We start from the raw sequence: 19,268 nt of genomic DNA, 5'->3' as shown, positions 1-19,268 counted from the left end.
AAGATGGTTCTAATTAGCATTTTCTAATTTAAAGATAATCTTGTTTAAAGGAAATCTGGCCTTTTGAGTTGACATGCCCAAATGTTGATTTGTGTATTTGATTATAGACCTAGAAATAGCGTAGAATCTTAAAAATTTCTTCGTTTTTTTTTTGTTTTTGAATGATCAAAATCCCCAAACGTTGTTTATTTTCAGGTTTAAATGGAAAAAACAAAGCAGATTTTTAATGTGGTCTCAGACTTTTGAAACAACTGTACTTGGTTACATTAACCATATTAAAAACAACATACCTGTTAAGGTTACTTAAAAAACCTGAGCTAGTTTCTTAGCAATTTGCAAAGCTATTTAAATAGTCCACTAAAAAACACAGAACATCAATGACTTCCAAAAAACACAATTTATTCAGTTAGGTATTACTGAGATACAGAAAAACACCAGATACTAGTCATTATCCATAAGAGGCTGTTCAGACCAAAAGCGTTTTTGCACACAAAAAAACAAACAAAAAAAAACATTGATGCAACACAATGAATAGAACAGAACGCAGCTCTCACGTCGTCTAAAAAATTCAGCACTACTGCATGGGATGCAAAAAACTAAACAAATAACAAAACAAAATAAACCAACAACAACAAAACAGCGAGGTGTGGCGCAACAGTCCAAGATGTCCGTCTAGCAAAAAAAAACATTTGAAAAACATCAAGACGTGGCGGCGACGCAATGGTCAAACACATATTTGTAGCTTATGTTTAACATAGAAAAACAATTGAAAAACAGTGCAACGCAATGGTCAAAGATGTCCGTCTAGTGTAGAAAAGCAATTAAACAACAGCACAGACTGAAGCAAAATCACATTCTGTTTGAACAGCCTTTTAGAATACCTGGGAAAACAAGTACAAACAGCAGCATGTATACTAGGTGCTGCATTCAAAGTGTTACCAAGGGTGCTACCCATTAGAATAAACTAATAAATCTGTAATAAACCTAGCAAGATAATCTACTGCAACTTTAAGTTTTTAGGTGAATTTCACAAGCATGGTAAGAGGGTCATCACCCTCCTTGCCAACGATTGCTTGCAACATCCTGCTTGGAGTGGCGAAGCATTTGGCTCCTTTGAAGAAGTGATCAATAAAAACTCGATCAATCTGTACACACTTTCCGACAGCTGCATGCAGATTGTTGCTCAGCAAGCCATAAATGTTCCCTTCGTCGTTTTTGCGTCCAAAGAACATGAAAAGCACGTAACAGTCTCTGCCAACGGAAGCACAGAATTCCACCATCCTCTCGGCTTGGGTTTTCCACACAACTTCCATTCCAGCCATTCGCATGATCTCACTGTAGATATCCAAGGACAGTTCCTCAACGTTCCCCTCCATTCTCTCTGGTAGATGAAAAATCTGGACTGCGATCTGCATTCTGGGGTTCTTGCTCGGCTGATCCAGCACAGCCCAGACCCAGTTGGCACCCAGGAGTATCTTCTGCTCTGGGGTCATGGCCGTGCAGTTGAAAATGTTGGTGAGATTCAGTTGGCTGCTGCGCTGGATGTAGGTCATCAGAAAGATCTCGCTTAGGGTTGAACAACTCGGGTGGAACTTGCTCTCTGGGTCACTGAAGAGCAGATATTCCTTTGTTCTGGATGAAGCAGCTTGGACGCAGTCACAGAAGAGAGGGATGAGGTCTGGTGTGGTGGTTTTGTTGGGTTTAGACCATAAGGTTCTAAGAAATCTGGTTTTGGCATATTGAAGATCTGTTTGGTTCATTCCTGGTCCAGGTTAAATTGTTGTTTCCCTTATACACTGCAAATATTGTAACATGACAATGATGATTACATTCAATATGACAACATGTACACTATTTTCTGTTTCTTCAAATTTTGCTTTCAGTTAAGTCAATTGTGGCAAAATCAAGATTGAGATATTGACATTGGTATTCTTCAACTCAAAACAATTAAAAATAAGGACATAAATGTCCTTGTATTACCCATGCATATACAAAAATACATATAATACATATGTAAGATGTCAGACTTTACATTTCAGTATGTTACAATGTAATTATATTATTAGTAATTAATATAATTTAAAATGAAATTGTGTAGCTGACATAAATAACTTTTGGGAACTTAACATGTCCCTTGTGTGACATGCTATACTTTCTTAATTATTTTATAATTAATATGCATGAATCTTTATATATGTAGCATAATTAATAATTAATTAGTAACATTGCAAGACCATTTAAAATGAACTAGTTAAGGTGATTAAAACTGTGGGAAAAAATGGCAAAAACTTTTAAATTAACATGATTTTATGTTCACTTTCGCGTCTAGAGTCATGTCATTCTAACCTAACGTTTTAATAAAAAAATCCTTGATGTGTCAACTGCTTATTTATACATTCTGAAATAGTAACTAAACATAGTTTTAGAAACATGTATTGTTAACAGACACTGAAATGTAAAGTATTACCATACAGAATAACTCACCAGTATTACTCTTTCCCTAGTGTTGGGTGAGAGTGAACCTGCGGTCAGGTCTTTCGTCTCCTCCTTTGAGTCCTATTAAGACAAGTGCTAATTTAAGCCTCAACCATACTGTAAGGACCTCCCAAAGACAATGTTTGCCATTTGGGTCGTGGGATACATAGGACAAGAAAGAGATTTTCTTTTGGCTCATCTTTTGTAGCAAAAAGCCCCCTATCCAAACAAGCCTCCTTTACTATTTGGATTGGATTAAAATTATATACAACAAGCAAACAACCATTTCGTCTTGACCAAACATACTGCTTTTACCATATCATACAGACTTGAAATAGATATAAGTAAAAAAGCCTAAGAGAACTATTTAAGTGTCAGATAAATAGAGACAGCCACAAAATAAGTAGCAAGGGATTTACTTGCATCAAGTTACAATGCTACAAGAACACAACATCATACAGAATGAATATGCAGAGGTAGGTAGGTCAAATATTATTAAGACAATTTTACATTTTTACACAAAATAAAGGCTTTATCATTTGCATATTCAACAAAATAATAAGCACATGTACACTCACCTAAAGGATTATTAGGAACACCATACTAATACTGTGTTTGACCCCCTTTCGCCTTCAGAACTGCCTTAATTCTACGTGGCATTGATTCAACAAGGTGCTGAAAGCATTCTTTAGAAATGTTGGCCCATATTGATAGGATAGCATCTTGCAGTTGATGGAGATTTGTGGGATGCACATCCAGGGCACGAAGCTCCCGTTCCACCACATCCCAAAGATGCTCTATTTGGTTGAGATCTGGTGACTGTGTGGGCCATTTTAGTACAGTGAACTCATTGTCATGTTCAAGAAACCAGTTTGAAATGATTCGAGATTTGTGACATGGTGCATTATCCTGCTGGAAGTAACCATCAGAGGATGGGTACATGGTGGCCATAAAGGGATGGACATGGTCAGAAACAATGCTCAGGTAGGCTGTGGCATTTAAACGATGCCCAATTGGCACTAAGGGGCCTAAAGTGTGCCAAGAAAACATCCCCCACACCATTACACCACCACCACCAGCCTGCACAGTGGTAACAAGGCATGATGGATCCATGTTCTCATTCTGTTTATGCCAAATTCTGACTCTACCATCTGAATGTTTCAACAGAAATCGAGACTCATCAGACCAGGCAACATTTTTCCAGTCTTCAACTGTCCAATTTTGGTGAGCTCTTGCAAATTGTAGCCTCTTTTTCCTATTTGTAGTGGAGATGAGTGGTACTCGGTGGGGTCTTCTGCTGTTGTAGCCCATCCGCCTCAAGGTTGTGCGTGTTGTGGCTTCACAAATGCTTTTCTGCATACCTCGGTTGTAACGAGTGGTTATTTCAGGCAAAGTTGCTCTTCTATCAGCTTGAATCAGTCCGCCCATTCTCCTCTGACCTCTAGCATCAACAAGGCATTTTCAGCCCACAGGACTGCCGCGATACTGGATGTTTTTCCTTTTCACACCATTCTTTGTAAACCCTAGAAATGGTTGTGCGTGAAAATCCCAGTAACTGAGCAGATTGTGAAATACTCAGACCGGCCCGTCTGGCACCAACAACCATGCCACGCTCAAAATTGCTTAAATCACCTTTCTTTCCCATTCTGACATTCAGTTTGGAGTTCAGGAGATTGTCTTGACCAGGACCACACCCCTAAATGCATTGAAGCAACTACCATGTGGTTGGTTGATTAGATAATTGCATTAATGAGAAATTGAACAGGTGTTCCTAATAATCGTTTAGGTGAGTGTATGTTAATAGTGCATTAAAATCACAAAACAAACCAATTATTAGTAAAAAATAAATTATTTATGTTGTGTCTTGTGCTGGGTGGTGAAGAGGTAATATTGGCATCACCCTGTTGTAGCAGAAGCACACCACACCCACAATTGAGAATATGTGTGGTTAATACTGTGGTGTTAGACAGTTTTGTCCTGAAGGCCAGACAGCTCAAAGCTGCAGGTATGGAGGGTTAGGCTGAAGTATGTGAGAGGTGTGATTCCAGAACGTTCTCGGTGGGAAGGCAGAGATAATGTGGTGCAGTCCGATCATACTATGGCAGTTTGTCTGCATCTCATTCCTCTTAGTAGCTTGTCTTGGCTCAGTAAGTACTGTAAGTGAGAGGAGGTGAGGGTGCTCATATTAGCTTGAAGCTCAGCGCAAGAGTTAAAGTAGTGACTTTATCTTTTCTTATATGTACAGTAGCTTTGAGTTTCCACAAGATGCTTCAAAGCTTTTCTCTAACTTAACTATGCAACAAGACAAACTACAAAACGCCTGCCACTCAAATATTCAATGAAAATTGTATATTCCAAACTGATTTTAAAGGGATAGTATACCCAAAAAGGAACATTTTGTCATTATTAGCTCACCCTTGTTCAGACTTTGATTTTTTATGGAACACAAAAGTAAAATGTTAGACAGAATGATACCCTGAGTCACCAGGGGTGTAAAGTAATTGAGTAAAAATAATTAAGTATTATCTTTTGGGATTTGTACTTTACTCGAGTGCAATTTAAATGGAATACTTTTGTACTTTTTACCTTGAAAAGTTCTCTAAATTTTTGAAGATCATTTTCTTACTGGACTGAAACCGCCTTTTCACTGCATCCGATAAACAACCAATGACAGACCAGAGGTCAGTAATTTCAAATGGAGTGTCGCACGGCGGCTGTGTGGAGTTCCGACTGATTTGAGCTTCGGGTATGTTAAAATATTTGTGCAACTAGACCATATGTGACCTCCTGACCGAATGTGATGTATTCATTGAATGCTATGAGCATGAAGTGAGAAACACAGATTTTGCCCTAAACTTTAGTCTAAACACCGTCTTCTTCTACAGAGTTATGAAATCAAAAATGATAATTCACGTTGCAAATATATATACAAAAACAAAAGGCTTTTGTAATTAAATGTGTTCATGTCATTTATTTCTACACTTGCCTTCATATTTAAACCTTATCTATACATTTTTATTCCCTATTTGCTGAATTATTATTATTATTGTTCCAAATAATGGAATTTGAGTAGATATTAATTACAAATTGTATTGAATTCATCTATCTGCAAAACAGCAAGGCTTAGAAAACAATTCACAAAACCAACATTAAAAAAGCTTATTTCTGAAATACATTTTTTCTATGTCTCAAGGGGCTGGGTGCTCTGTGGCAACCTTTTTGCGAAATAAAATAATGTGGTTCATTACACAACTCTGAGTTCTGAAGTGAAATGTCCACTGTGTGGCGCTAAAAGCGAGTGAAATGTTCTCCCGAACAGATGAGATTAAGTTTAATGTTGTAACAAGATTTAAATCAACAAAACCCCAAACCTACCCCAAACCTTATACCTAATCGATAGTGTCATAAAAAGCAAATGTGACATGAAAAACACTATTCTTTTTTTGATTTTCTCCCCTTTTTTTCCCAATTTGGCATGCCCAATTGACAATGCAGTTTCCCAATGAAATGTCCAGCGGGGGGCACCAAAAGCAAGTTAAATTTTGGTGCCCCCCACTGGACATTTCACTGGGAATCTTCAGCCAAACGTGTAATAAGGCATGTCATTTCCTTTTGCAAAAATGTTGCTTCGGTAATGTGATGTTCATAAGATCAGGTTAAAAGTTTTACAAGTGGAACAACATGAGAATGAGTTACCAGTGACAGAATCTTCCTTTTTGGGTGAAATTTTCCTTTAAAATTAGAAATGATTGTACCAAAAATAAATATGGCAGATCTTATGAAAAATATGGCAACAGAAGACCTATAAACCTAAAACGGTAAAAAAAAATATATATATATATAGTTGGATATAGGTATCCCTGAGCTAACACTAAATTCTATATTCAATTAGAGCAATAACTGGTTAATAAGCACAAGAGATAAAAACTTGCCAGTATACACTTACCGTGAGGTTGTTAATTCCCTTTGATAAGGCCTCAATCTGCATGCCAGATTCTTTAACGTGCAGCTTCTACAATGCCAAATAAATCAAACAACTCTATATAAAAGCTTATTTGCTATTTTTGGTCACACATTGTATAACAATGTACACATTTAAGCGCAACAACAGCCATTAATTGCACATTATATTAATGTGTAAAATGTTTTTAAAATTTTTTTTTTTAAAGATCTACGCATTTCAATTTCATAATAAAATTCCATCTAATTTAATCGAGTAAATAAAAAACCTTAATTTAAAAAATTGTATTAATTTATTTTTGTTAAAATTCAATTTGATGGAATTTTATTAAATTAAAATGTGTAAACTTTTTATTTATTTTTTTATATATAAATAATGTGTTTTTATTAATAGATGAGACATTAAGCAGAAGCAGTGATAATAATGTATTGGAAGTTTTGGGAGTAAAAGCAATGTTAAGACAAAATGTAAATTAGAATGTACCTGGAGTATGCCCTTCCTCTAAAGTGCATGATCCTTTCCCATCATACACTTCTTCACATTGTGAAAATGGGCGTTTGGTGGTAATCAGATGCATGGATGACAGCCAGTTAGTTAGTGATGCTGGTAAATCATGCATGTCAATGTCTTTCTGCAAAGTTTGTGATTATAGACAGTTGCTTGACTTTGCAAGAGGATTAAGTCATGTACAGTACACAGCTGAGACAGTTATCAAGGAAAATGATGACAGAATGTAAGGATGTACAATAAGGAGCTGTTCACACTGAATGTGTTTTGGTGTCCATCTGTGCTATTTTTCACCTGTTTATTTTTTTTTTATGAAAACATGCTAGATGTACATCTTTGACCTGCATCTATAGCTGCAGTTATAATATTTTTTCAGTATCTTGTGCAAGAGCTCAAAATTGTATAGACAGTGTGTCAGGTTAAAGAAACGCGTGTTGTGACTTATCACATGGGCTGTTTATATTGTATCATCCAGTAAGCTGTCTTTGGAAGGTTTCGTATAATGCTCTATGTGCTGAAAAAACAACAACAGCAACAACACCTTAATATCAAAATGATTAAAGAGGTTTATGTCACAATATTTTGGGATTACAGTCCAAAAGACAAAGGGTCCTTTTTTAACTGAAGAGACATGACAGCTACGTATAAAATTAGTATTTTGCGTTTTATTGTAATAAAATACCACAAGTCAGGTCGGTCAGAATGCGCTGACATTTCAGAATTCAGACGTTTTCTGGATGTGTACTTAAAATTCACCAACATATAAATATACCATTAAATAAATCCCTAAAATATACTGTATGCAAATATTGCATCATATTATTGTACGTACCGTCTTTTAAAACAGTCCAAATAAGGTGTTAGGTTATAAAAATGTAATACTTGTTAGATAAATCTCTGATTATTTATATATTTTTTTAAGATTCATAAAAATTTATACAAAGTAATTTCGTTGAAAATATCCAATTTTCCATCACAGTTAAAGTGGCACCAGAGAGTATTTGGGACTAAATCCTTTTGCCTGGGTGAGATGAAGATGATGTCAGTAATACAGTACTAAACCATTGGATCCAAATACTTTTCATGCCCTCCACTGAGTGTCTTTCTGTAGTGTCCATACTTTTGCATGTAAATGAGGGATGCTGAGGTGTTAGATAATGGCACTGAAATGAACCAGGGTGTTGTTTAGAAGTTGGCGCGGTTGGTGGGATATGGGGGGAGGGTTTTTGGCAGCAAGCTCAACAGCGTCAGTTCTGTAAAGGTCCCACCTGCTCCCGTCTCTCTGGGTCCCTGTCGAAGATAGGGCTCAGGCCCCTGAAGCCGCTGTAGGGCCGGTTGGCCCCGTTAAGCAAGGCCTGGGCTTGGGATGCGTCCAGAGGGCAGATGTAGTCTGTAGAGTCATCAGCACGTTTCTTACGGTGTCCAAAAGTGGAGAAACCCATTTTACGAGGCTAAGGAATAAATAAGATAAAAATATATATTTTTCAATATATGTTTACATTGCTTTGCAGTTGCTAAGGTGTGCTAAGTGTTTAATAGTGTGTTGCTTTGTGGTTCCTATGGTGTTCTAAGCCATATGAGCAATAGTAATAATAATGCTTGCACTGCAATGCATTCATACATTTTATACCCCTAGTGCTGATGTTGAAACATCATGGTTAAAAGTAACTCTTTTACTCTGAATAGCACTCAAAGGTGTGGCACTAGGAAAACATTATAAGATCCTGTGTCCTCCCTTGCTGAAATAATTGATCTCTCTGGAGAAGCAATGTATGAAACATACACGTTCTATTTCTCTTATCAAGAAAAAATGTTTCCTCTAAAGCTTCATTGTGCTTAGTATGGTAAGTGCATTATAAAGAAGGATCATTCACTCAGCACATTTCTTCTTTTGCCTTAGCAAAATCTAAGCGTAAAAATGCATATGCTGCATCGACTAAGATTAAATGTAAAAGTGTCTATTTGTATGTGTTATATTTGTGTCTAAGAGCTTTCATGTTAAGTCTGAGATGTAAGGTTGCCATTTATTAAGGTGTTTTTTAAAGATTTGGTCAGCGAATATGAACTCTCACACTTTCATGTGGAGTTAATTGATTTGATATGGAATTCTTACCCGGACTTTTGCCGTTGTGGTGAGTGGTGAGTAGTTTGATGATTCCATGTACTCTCGTTTCTCTTGTTGAGCCTGAGAGCCCACCAACCTGTTGAAGTTGGTTGCCAAGTGCCTCCTCAAAAGGGTCTTCTGAGGTGGGATATTCAGGAGCAAAGCAAGGGTATCTGCATTAAAACGAGGCTCCAGAATCTGGAAAAAAAGAGACAAGATTTAATCCTAAAATATATTTCATTTAAAGGGATAGTTCACCCAAAAATTACAAATCTCTCATCATTTACTCACCCTCATGCCATCCCAGATGTGTGTGACTTTCTTTCTTCTGGTGAACACAAACGAATATTTTTAGAAGAATATCTCAGCTCAGTAGGTCTTCACAATGCACGTGAATGGTGGCCAGAACTTTGAAGGTACAAAAAGCACATTAAGGCAGCATAAAGGTAATCCATAAAACTCCAGTGGTTAAATCCATGTCTTCTGAAGCTTTATAAAAGGTTTGGGTGAGAAACAGATCAATGTTTAAATCCTTTTTTACAATAAAGCTCCTCTTTTGACCAGTAGGTGGCAATATGTATGAATAATCAAATCGGCAAAAAACAAAAGAAGAAGAAGAATGTGGATGTGAAAGTAAAGATTTATTGTAAAAAAAGGACTTGAAATTTGATCTGTTTCCCACCCATACCAATCATCTCTCTTCTGAAGATACCGATTTAACCACTGGAGTGGTATGGATTACTTTAATGCTGCCTTTATGTGTTTTTTGGAACTTCAAAGTTCTAGCCACCATTCCCTTGAATTGAATGGACCCACAGAGCTGAGATATTCTCCTAAAAATAATCACGTGTTCTACAGAAGAAAGTCGCACTTGGGATGACATGAGGATGAGTAGATGATGAGAGAATTTTCACCTTTGAAGTTATTTGGTCATTTCTCAACATCTCATTGATTTTATCTGAAACAAGCAACAAATCTCATGGTATAAATGGTCTCCACTTATATAGCGCCTTTTTAACCTTAATGGTATTCAAAGCACTTTACACTGTGACTCATTCACCCATTCACACACACATTCACACACCAATGGCAAGGCACTAGCCTGCCATTGGAGCAACTTGGGGTCAGTGTCTTGCCCAAGGACACTTCGGCATGTGGAGTTGTGTGCGCCGGGATTCGCTTTTATTCTTACTGTGTAACATAACATTTAATATCATATGTCTTCATAAGACTTGGAATATAGCACAGGTGTCAGGTGCTTTAATAGCACCTTTTTTGTCCTTGTAGAAGCTTTTATAGAAAAGTCATGAGGGTGAGTAAATAATGACAGATTCTTTGCCTTTATTGCTCTATACGCATACACTTGCATGACAAAATTATTTGTTCTTAGAGCTGACTGAAAAAGTTGATTTGAATCACTCACTATGAATCCACCATGCACTCCACTGCCTCTCAGGTTTGGTGCGTATTCTGCTAAATCAACCGATCTGAGCCACTCCATCACACGGTGATTGGACCACTGAACCACCTCAGAAGGAGACGTCTTATTCTGTCAAGACACATGAACAAATGAGCGTCATCTTAAGGATCTGAGAAGTTAAAAAGTAGATGCGTCTCTTTATTTCTTTGTCTCCCTTTCTCTCATTCGCACCTCATCTCCAGGTCTTCTCTTCAAGCAGTTGGGGTTGAACTTGTTTACATGCAGGACGTGGATGGCACACTTGATGCTGAGATGATGCAGCTGGCTGGTGACTTTCAGAAACAGTAGATCATTCTGAAAACAAACCCAAAGCAGCAATATTAAACACATATTAATGTAACAACAGTAAAGCAAGGCAACTACAGGAAGTCAACACAGATATTTACCACTGTTAAGTACTGCAACATTCTGCCATCCACTCGTCCTTCGTTAAACTGGTCTTTGTACTGCGGTAAGCCGATATCGTCCAGCCAGCCTGAAAAGAAATAACACAGTGTCTTTATACAGAGTGTAACCAATCCAATCAAATACGCAACCACTGAACGCAGCAGATTATTGATAGGGAACGCTCATTTGTACTGCACCTACATGGCTCTGAAATCATTGTCTTGTAGTTTTACTTCATGGGTACTTACGTGTGACCCAGATATGATCCAGTTCTGAAGATTTTTCGGTCATCTTGGTGCTGACGGAGCGCAGAGCTAACTGGAGTTTCTTCCTGTGCAGGGGGTGTTTTATTCCCAGTTCCTGTGGAAATCAACCCAGAATTAAAGCTGGTGCTCTAGCAGATAGAACATTTTCTTTTAACATTGCTATCAAGGAAGGCAAAATGCAAATATTTTCAAATCATTGATGAAAACTCTTCAAAACTACTATATGACCTGATTGCCTGGAGACCAAAGCTGAACATCTGCATATTTGTTTTGTTTGTTGGCAGAGCAAATTATTAAATCGGACAGCATGACTAATGTGGAACCAAGGTTAAAGCTGGTCTGGCAGGTAGAACCCTACAATTACTCTATATGAAATTGCAGGTTAAATGACAAGTTGATGCAAACCAGGATTTGAGTGACACCACAAAGTCCTGAAGCGAAAGGCATAGCCAAATAATTTTATGGGAATGGCCAGGTGTTCCATGAGGATATTAGATTGTTAAAACCTGGATGTTAGTCTATGTCATTTTATCTATACTCCCAAAGTCATGCAATTCAACATGAAATCCTTTGAATTATGGGAAATCTTGTTAGTAATCAAATTAAATATTCACAAAGAGTAAGTGTGCATTTTATGGGCCTCTATCGTCAGCAAACTGAATTGCAAAAAGAATGCATTTTTTCAGACAGCTTCCCTAAACACCCCCAACGTCTGCCATTGGTCGAAAAACAAAAACTGATTTCAAAATGCCATGTTGGGCTGGTCAGGATGCTCAAACAAACAGAGCAATGTTTTGATAGCACCACATAGATTTACAGTGTTTAGGATTTTGGGGAAATCAACCTACTTACAGTAACTTTCCCTACAGTAGTAGCATATTTAGCCAGGATAGGAGAAAGTATTTTAAGATAAAAAATGACACTCTTTCCCTTTAAGAATTCAACAGAAATTATCAATCAATGCATTCAAGAGGTGCCACACTCTACAATGTCACAATCTACTGTAGAAGTTTAAGAGTTAACCCAGTGTGTTATAAAGTGGAGATTGCCTTGAAAAAGGAATCTTGCCTCTTACAAGGAAGTGTGAGCTCTCTCTAGTACGTTAAAACCTTCTGCTGCATATTTCTCACCTTCTCGATGTCCTGCGAGGAGGCAGAGAGGAGAGTCTGGCCACTTGTGACCCAATGTCTGGCCATATTCACATACTGACCCAGCCCAAAGTCCTCCATCCACACGCACACCTGATCACATGACCACTTCGAGAAGGGGGCGTTCGCCTCACTGCAGGACACAAACGTAAATGATGGGGATGAAATGAAAGGCGCTTGTATGTATCTTTAGAATAGATCTCATTGTAGCTGATGAGATACCGTGATGAGACACCAATGCCCAGGCAGGTGAGTCGAGGGCCGGCTGTGGATCTGAAGCCCCCTCTCTTGAACTCAGAGTCAGAACTGTCTGCAGGGAGACTGCCCGACTGTGTTCTCCTGATCCTGTGAGTCAAAGATAAATGAATTGATAGGAAGTTGACATGATATCAAAATTGACCCCATTTTCTTAATAAAAAAAAACGTCTCCGATCTTTTTGTGTGTGATACATTATTACACATTACTCTAAATAAATACATGTAAGTTTTGTTTGCAATATTTCATCAACTTTCTAACCCAATAATATGACCGTATACTTTTTATGATCCAATCAAATCGCAATGGATTAGATCCTGTCCTACATTGTTCCTTTTGAAAATGTAGTTTCACTCTAAATATGACACTTGCTAAAGTGAAATCTAAATTGTTCTATTTACTTTCTTAATTAAGATATCATTATAATAAGCTAATAATAATAATTATACATAACGAAAAAACATTTGAGTGTATGTGGACTGTGTAGAGAACAAAACTCACTTTCCCCACAGTTTTCTGATGCCTTTCTCATGTTTCTTGTTTTCTGGTGAAACCGGGGACTGCTGGCCTGAGTCTACCCCAGACGACATGGGCGAAAGATCAGACAGCGTAGAGTCATCCGCTTTCTCTGTCTTTCCTGTGAACAGGAAGTAATCCACTTATTTAAACTGTTATATCTACCAATAGTTGGGCCGAATACAGTTTATTCTATCTGTACCCACCAACCGCAAACTGGTGCTTTCTCTGTGGTCCTGGACCAAATATTAGACATGCAAGAGAGCAGAAGAAAAGAAAAGCACAGACTAATGTCACAATGTTGCAGAGAAGCCATGCCAACTGGAGTTGTCTAAAGGTGAATTGTGTATTTTTTTCTATGTTAAAACACTTTCTCATATGTCATCTTTATATGCAGACAACAGTAAGCAATTCATAAGCTGAATTCTAAGCAATGTGGCACTATCAAAACATTGCTCTGTTTGTTTGAGCAACCTGACAAGCCCTAAACAGCAACATTAGCTCAACCAATGGTGTAATTTTGGGGCGGGACTCTCTGTTTGACTCTCTGAACAATGGAAGATGGGGTAAACACTTTGAAAACAGTTATAATTTTTGCAATTCCATTTGGAGACACTAGTGACTAGTGGCACAGAAATGACACACTTCACCTTTAAAAGAAACAAAAAATGCATAATGCTATATTGTTGCCAAATAAACCTGCAGGGCAAATCAAATTGAGAATTTTAATAATAAGCAAAGGCAAAATGCACATGAAGCCCAATTTATTCCCAGATAGACACATTCATTTACACATAGCACCAGTTTAAACTCAAAGGAAAGCAGCAAGGCTCATAGAAACTAATTATAATCTCTATAAGGGGTGGAGAGAGAGAGAGAGAGAGAGAGAGAGAGAGAGAGAGAGAGAGAGAGAGAGACTCTTCTGCTTTCCGCCTTAAAGAATCGGGATAGCAGAGCTTAGGTTAAATCCAATATGACACAGCTAGAGTGTGTTCTGTGGTCGCATGCTAACTGGAGATTGAGAGGACAATACCTAAAACTGGAGCGCTGGCGCTTCGGCAGCGATCTTCATATGGAGCGAGAGAGGCGAAACGTGTGCGGAGACAGCCACACAGCCAGAGAGAGGGATTAGTCAGAGAGAAAGAGTAAAGATAAAAAACACAGATGCCCATGCAAAGATACCTTAGTGTTAAAGAAATGCAGAAAAGTATGGTTTAAGAAGTCCCAGGCAAAGCTGTTATGGTTGAAAAGCTCAGAGGACAAAAGAAGTAAGAGTACAGTCTGTGGAGCTCATGAAATGGAAGAGCAAACAAACATAACAGCAGCGACATGGCAATTGAAGCTACAAAATAATAATAATAATAATAATAAGGTAAAATAAAACTTGTATGGGATAAATCATACATTATTTGAGTTGGCAGAAGCATCATGGCCATTCAAAAATTAAAACAAAATGCTTTAAATGCCTCCTCAGATTTTTGAGGGTGAATTAAAATTTCAGGTGAATTTGAATTAATTGCGGATAAAAAAAAAAGTATTTGTCTAAAACACTGTAGCAGAAATCGTGCATTCACATGTCTACATTTGCTCAGTTCAATAAGTCACACCTTCCACATGCTTCCATTTGCTTTAAAGTGAAATTTCTGTCATTATCTACATACCCTCGTATCGCTCCAAACTCTTATAACATTTTTGCTTGGTTTATATAAAACTAATTATACACAGGCCTATCAGGTCGGGATTTGAACCCAGATCCCTTTGCTCGCTAGAAGAATATATATATATATATATATATATATATATATATATATATATATATATATATATATATTTTTTTTAAACATTTAAAGAACAACTTATTAATTTTTTCATTATAATTTTTTTTTTACATATTATAATGGCCATACTAGTTAATTAGTTATATAAAAATGCAACTTATTGCCATTGGTGCCACCTAAAATGGTGCAATATAAAATAAAATAAAAATAGATGCATGAAGCCTCTGTGAGTTGGTATAATAATAAAGAATTTGGCACAAAGTATTGTAGGTAGTTATGTATAATTTCTTACTTAGGTTAAATTCGCTGTCTTCACTTTCATCTGGAGACAGTTGCAGAGGGGAACACGGCTGTAGTCTCATTCCGTTCTGTTCTGGTTGACAAAACTTGCCAGGGAGGGTCTGGTATTTACTCTCTGGATTATATCGGTTCTGTAGTAGAAATATGATTACTAGTCTCCTTCAACAATTAAACATTATATAATCAGAAATATTGTTACTGTTGGCAACACTTTCCCTTACAGTGTCCAAGTTATACAAATAAAACTACTACAGTAAGAAAATTAACATTGTAATCAGAGGTAGCATAAAAAAATATCTGCAATGTTCTTTATTAGAATTTTCACTACTTACTGATGTAAATACATAAAGCATAATTAAAAAAAACCACTGTAATATAAAGTGTCACAGTTTTCTCAAAAAATAGCATTTTTGTTAAAATAACTAGGTAGCCAAAAAGAGAGATTTTTGTACACAGTGTTAATTAACGCTTGTTTCTACACAGAGAAAGCTTTTGTTATTATGTTGTGTTTGTAGAGAGTGTATTTGCTTTAGGTAATGGGTTAATGTTAGTTGGTAGCACAGTACCTCTATTACAGGCTCTACTGGTTGGTGCACTACATGCTTAAGAAAAAAACAGTAGTAGAAAAACACACACATACACACACTCATTTAGTTGAATCACATTATTAGTTGAAACACATGCAAAATGAATGGAACTACTGTTATTGTAAGTCAAGTATTAGAGAGATTTGGGTAAAGCAAAGCACATGAGATAAGTGGACAGATATTTAAATCTAGAACACTGAGAAAAGGATTTTGTTAAAGGTGCACTCAAGTCATTTTTTATGCATGACGTCTTAGACTTACACTGAAACCTACCAGCGTGGATGCAGCATCATTGAGCAATGTTTCATTTAATCCATGAATGTAAGTGTCCATTATCAAGGCAGTTACTAAGATTACGTGAGTAGTATTTAGCTGGTCTTGTGATTCTAACATGGCTGCCCCCATGAGGGGACCCTCTCCATGTAGTAATAAAACAGCTTTTATAACGTTATTGATATGAATGGAGTCTATATCTCATGTATTGTAAGTGCTAAGTTTCATTAGGAGTAAAACTATTTTAATGAGGAACAAATTACTGAGTGCCCCTTTAATCAAATGAGTTAGTTTCCATACCATCTGTAAGCTCCCACTTTGGAGTTCTTCCAAACTAGTGGACAACATTCGCTGCAGTGACCTGAGGACACAACCATGAAACATTAGATTAAACCTGGTTTGACATTTTTGTAGAAAACAAGCAAACTTGTTTCTTGTTGCTATGTTAGAATTTTTTTTATTATTTTTTTTAATCAATTTTGATTGAAGAGATTGGAGCAACAAGTTCAGGCACAAGTGGTCCCATAAGAATACCAAACATATCCTCATTACTGACTTTGTGGAGGAGTGTGTGATGTGAAAGTTTTCAATCTATGAGAAACTATGTGTGTGTGGCAATGACGTCACAATGACTAGGCTGCTCTTATGTTAGACAGCCAATCTTAAAGACATACAGTAGTTCACGCAAAACTGAATATTCTGTGACCTTTACTCATCCTCATGTTGTTCCAAATCTGTATGACATTTATTTTTCAGTGGAGCACAAACATAAATGTTAAGCAGAATGTTTTTCAATACAATGAAAGTTAATAAATGTCAACTGAGGCACTGAGGTGTTCCATGGAAGAAAGTACGTCACACAGGTTTGAAACAACATAAGGGTGAGTAAATGAAAACAAAATTTTTATTTTGTGGTGAACATTCCTTTTATTCTAGCACAAACCGTGCTTACAAACAAACACACACACTCCACTTGCCATTGTCTGCTGTAAAAGCCCATTTCGCCAATGGATACCACAGAGGTCTCCAAGGAGGGCTGTATACTGTGACAGCTGGGCCAGAAAAAATCATAAAAGAGCACAAGGAAGGGAGAGAGAGAGTTGACAAAGTCAGATTTGCTTGGGTGAATGATTGGGACAGTGAGTTTGCAGCAGATCCTTCCTGCCTTAAAGGGCAGCAGTCCACTGGGGCCCCGAGACTCTGCTATCATCAGTGTACTGTTAATAATACAACCTCTCGCTCACCTGGAGTCCAGATCCCTCTGTAGACATGGAGGAGTGACCAGGAGCGGCGATGGGCCTCTGGAAGACATCTGTGAAGAGTAAAATGACAGTGAGAAAAAGTATACATGAGAAATACAGTCTGTTCAAGTATACATGACAACATTAAAATACACGTTGTGTGACACCTCTGTATTTCGGAGCATGTGCATAAAGCAGATGTCAATTGTGGTCTGATTAAAGGAATAGTTCACCCAAAAAAGAAAATTCTCTTATCATTTACTCAAACTCATGCTATCTCAGATGTGGCTTTCTTTCAGTAGAGAACATATACAACATTTTTAGAAAAATATTTCAGCTCTGTAGGTCCATTCAATGCAAGTGAATGGTGATCAGACCTTTGTAGCTCCAAAAATCCCATAAAGGAAACATAAAAGTAATCCATAAGACTCCAGTGGTTAAATCCATATCTTCAGAAGCGATACAATAGGTGTGGGTGAGAAACGGGTCTTTTTTTACTTTAAATCTCCACTTTAACTTTCACTGACAGATGTGAAAGTGAACGTGGAGATTTAGAGTAAAAAAGGACTTACATTTTGAACTTTCTCACAAACACCTATTATATCACTTCTGAAGATATGGATTTATCCACTGGAGTCTTACGGATTACTTTTATGTTTCCTTAATGTGATATTTGGAGCTACAAAAGGTCTGATCAACATTCACTTGCCTTGCATGGACCTACAGAGCTGAGATATTTTTCAAAAAATCTTTATTTGTCTTCTACTGAAGAAAGGAAGTCATTTCTGGGTGAACTAACCCTTTAATGTATATACATGCTGGAAGAAGCCAAGTTACAATCGTGTTATCTAGGTCTGTTAGTCTGACTTTGCAAAAATCGTACTGGTACGATTTCAATTGGGCTAAAGCATTTTCACTACATGACGTTTTAAAAAGACGAATTATTGCTTTAGTCCAACTGAAATCGAACTTGTATGCAGAATTTGTACAGATGCTTCAAAGTTAAATTCAAGGACTTTTCAAGCACATTTTTATTTGTTTTCAAGGAATATGCTCAAGATGTCATTAAAACAATGTCATTCTTTATGTGTTCATTTTAAATAAAAATATTTTATTCATTCAGTTAATTTATTTTTATAAAACACCACTTATTACAAGTACAACATATCTCAATGTGCATCTTAAACTACATATCCTCAGTAACAATTCTGGGTTCATTCATGAAATTGATGTTCATTTGTAGTGTTCCCATAAAACGTACTTCGCTTTTCAACTAAAGTGAATAATTGGGTCCATAAACATTAGTCCATATGACTCATGTGCTGTGTTCCATGTTTCCTAAAGTCACACAACCGATTTATGTGAGGAACTGACCCAAATTAAAGATGGGTCATTCTCAAATAGTTTTTTGACTTTTCAGTTCAGTTTTGCCTATAAACGCTGAGGGTAAACATTTTATAATATGTTGACATTGTTTTTATTCATAAAGGACAACTTAGCTGTTGTTCTTTCTTTTATTATTTAATGTTGTTTCATGAACGAAGCAAGATAACACTTAATTAATACTAAAGAGGGTTAAATGGGTTACAACAGCAAATTTTGCGAGTTCAATTAGGTTCTTTGTGTGTGTGTGTGTGTGAAAATATTACAGTTAACATGCTTTGAAAAATCACTATAAGCATATTTAAGCAGCCTCTGAACTTTGATCAACAATTATTTTCCACAACTTTTGTGTTTATATTTTTTGAAACATAAAAAAAAGGTTTTAACATTGATAACACCAATGCCATGAAATCAAGGGACAAACAAGGGGGCACTAGATGGCTCACAAAACTGAATCCTCCATTGATCTGCATTCAAATCTCAGAATGTTTTATATCATCATATAATTATTTCAGTCTGGAGAGTAATTTATAATTAAAACTGATAGTTGCAATGATTCATCTGCCACAGCAGAACCAATAAAATATTTATTTTTTAAATCCTCCA

At 36.8% G+C, this 19,268-nt stretch overlaps 1 protein-coding gene across 10 annotated transcripts in view; it reads right to left on the bottom strand.

Moving 5' to 3' along the window:
• Positions 1-1,627: 1,627 nt before the first annotated feature.
• Positions 1,628-19,268, bottom strand: part of LOC127640413 (liprin-beta-2-like) — a 67,253-nt gene continuing 49,612 nt past the window's right edge. For 4 of the 10 annotated variants that reach the window (XM_052122954.1, XM_052122961.1, XM_052122962.1 and 1 more), the window contains 17 exons: positions 17,283-17,350; positions 17,016-17,090; positions 16,339-16,399; positions 15,745-15,780; positions 15,171-15,309; positions 13,086-13,221; positions 12,551-12,673; positions 12,311-12,461; positions 11,163-11,274; positions 10,914-11,002; positions 10,699-10,821; positions 10,471-10,596; positions 9,057-9,245; positions 8,212-8,394; positions 6,422-6,487; positions 2,485-2,556; positions 1,628-1,796 (listed from right to left, as the gene is read on the bottom strand). In XM_052122954.1, the coding sequence (XP_051978914.1) occupies positions 1,773-1,796; positions 2,485-2,556; positions 6,422-6,487; positions 8,212-8,394; positions 9,057-9,245; positions 10,471-10,596; positions 10,699-10,821; positions 10,914-11,002; positions 11,163-11,274; positions 12,311-12,461; positions 12,551-12,673; positions 13,086-13,221; positions 15,171-15,309; positions 15,745-15,780; positions 16,339-16,399; positions 17,016-17,090; positions 17,283-17,350 (1,773 nt within the window). In that variant the 3' untranslated portion in view covers positions 1,628-1,772. Of the gene's footprint in view, positions 1,797-2,484; positions 2,557-4,026; positions 4,630-6,421; positions 6,488-6,919; positions 8,395-9,056; positions 9,246-10,470; positions 10,597-10,698; positions 10,822-10,913; positions 11,003-11,162; positions 11,275-12,310; positions 12,462-12,550; positions 12,674-13,085; positions 13,222-15,170; positions 15,310-15,744; positions 15,781-16,338; positions 16,400-17,015; positions 17,091-17,282; positions 17,351-19,268 lie in introns of those variants that run through there. The other 6 variants (XM_052122956.1, XM_052122958.1, XM_052122955.1 and 3 more) reach the window with 6 other exon arrangements.

The sequence above is a fragment of the Xyrauchen texanus genome, chromosome 49 (assembly GCF_025860055.1).
Source record: "Xyrauchen texanus isolate HMW12.3.18 chromosome 49, RBS_HiC_50CHRs, whole genome shotgun sequence".
Lineage (NCBI taxonomy): Eukaryota > Metazoa > Chordata > Actinopteri > Cypriniformes > Catostomidae > Xyrauchen > Xyrauchen texanus.
Note: the sequence above shows the minus strand (reverse complement) of the source record. Positions and strands in the feature narration are given on the sequence as shown.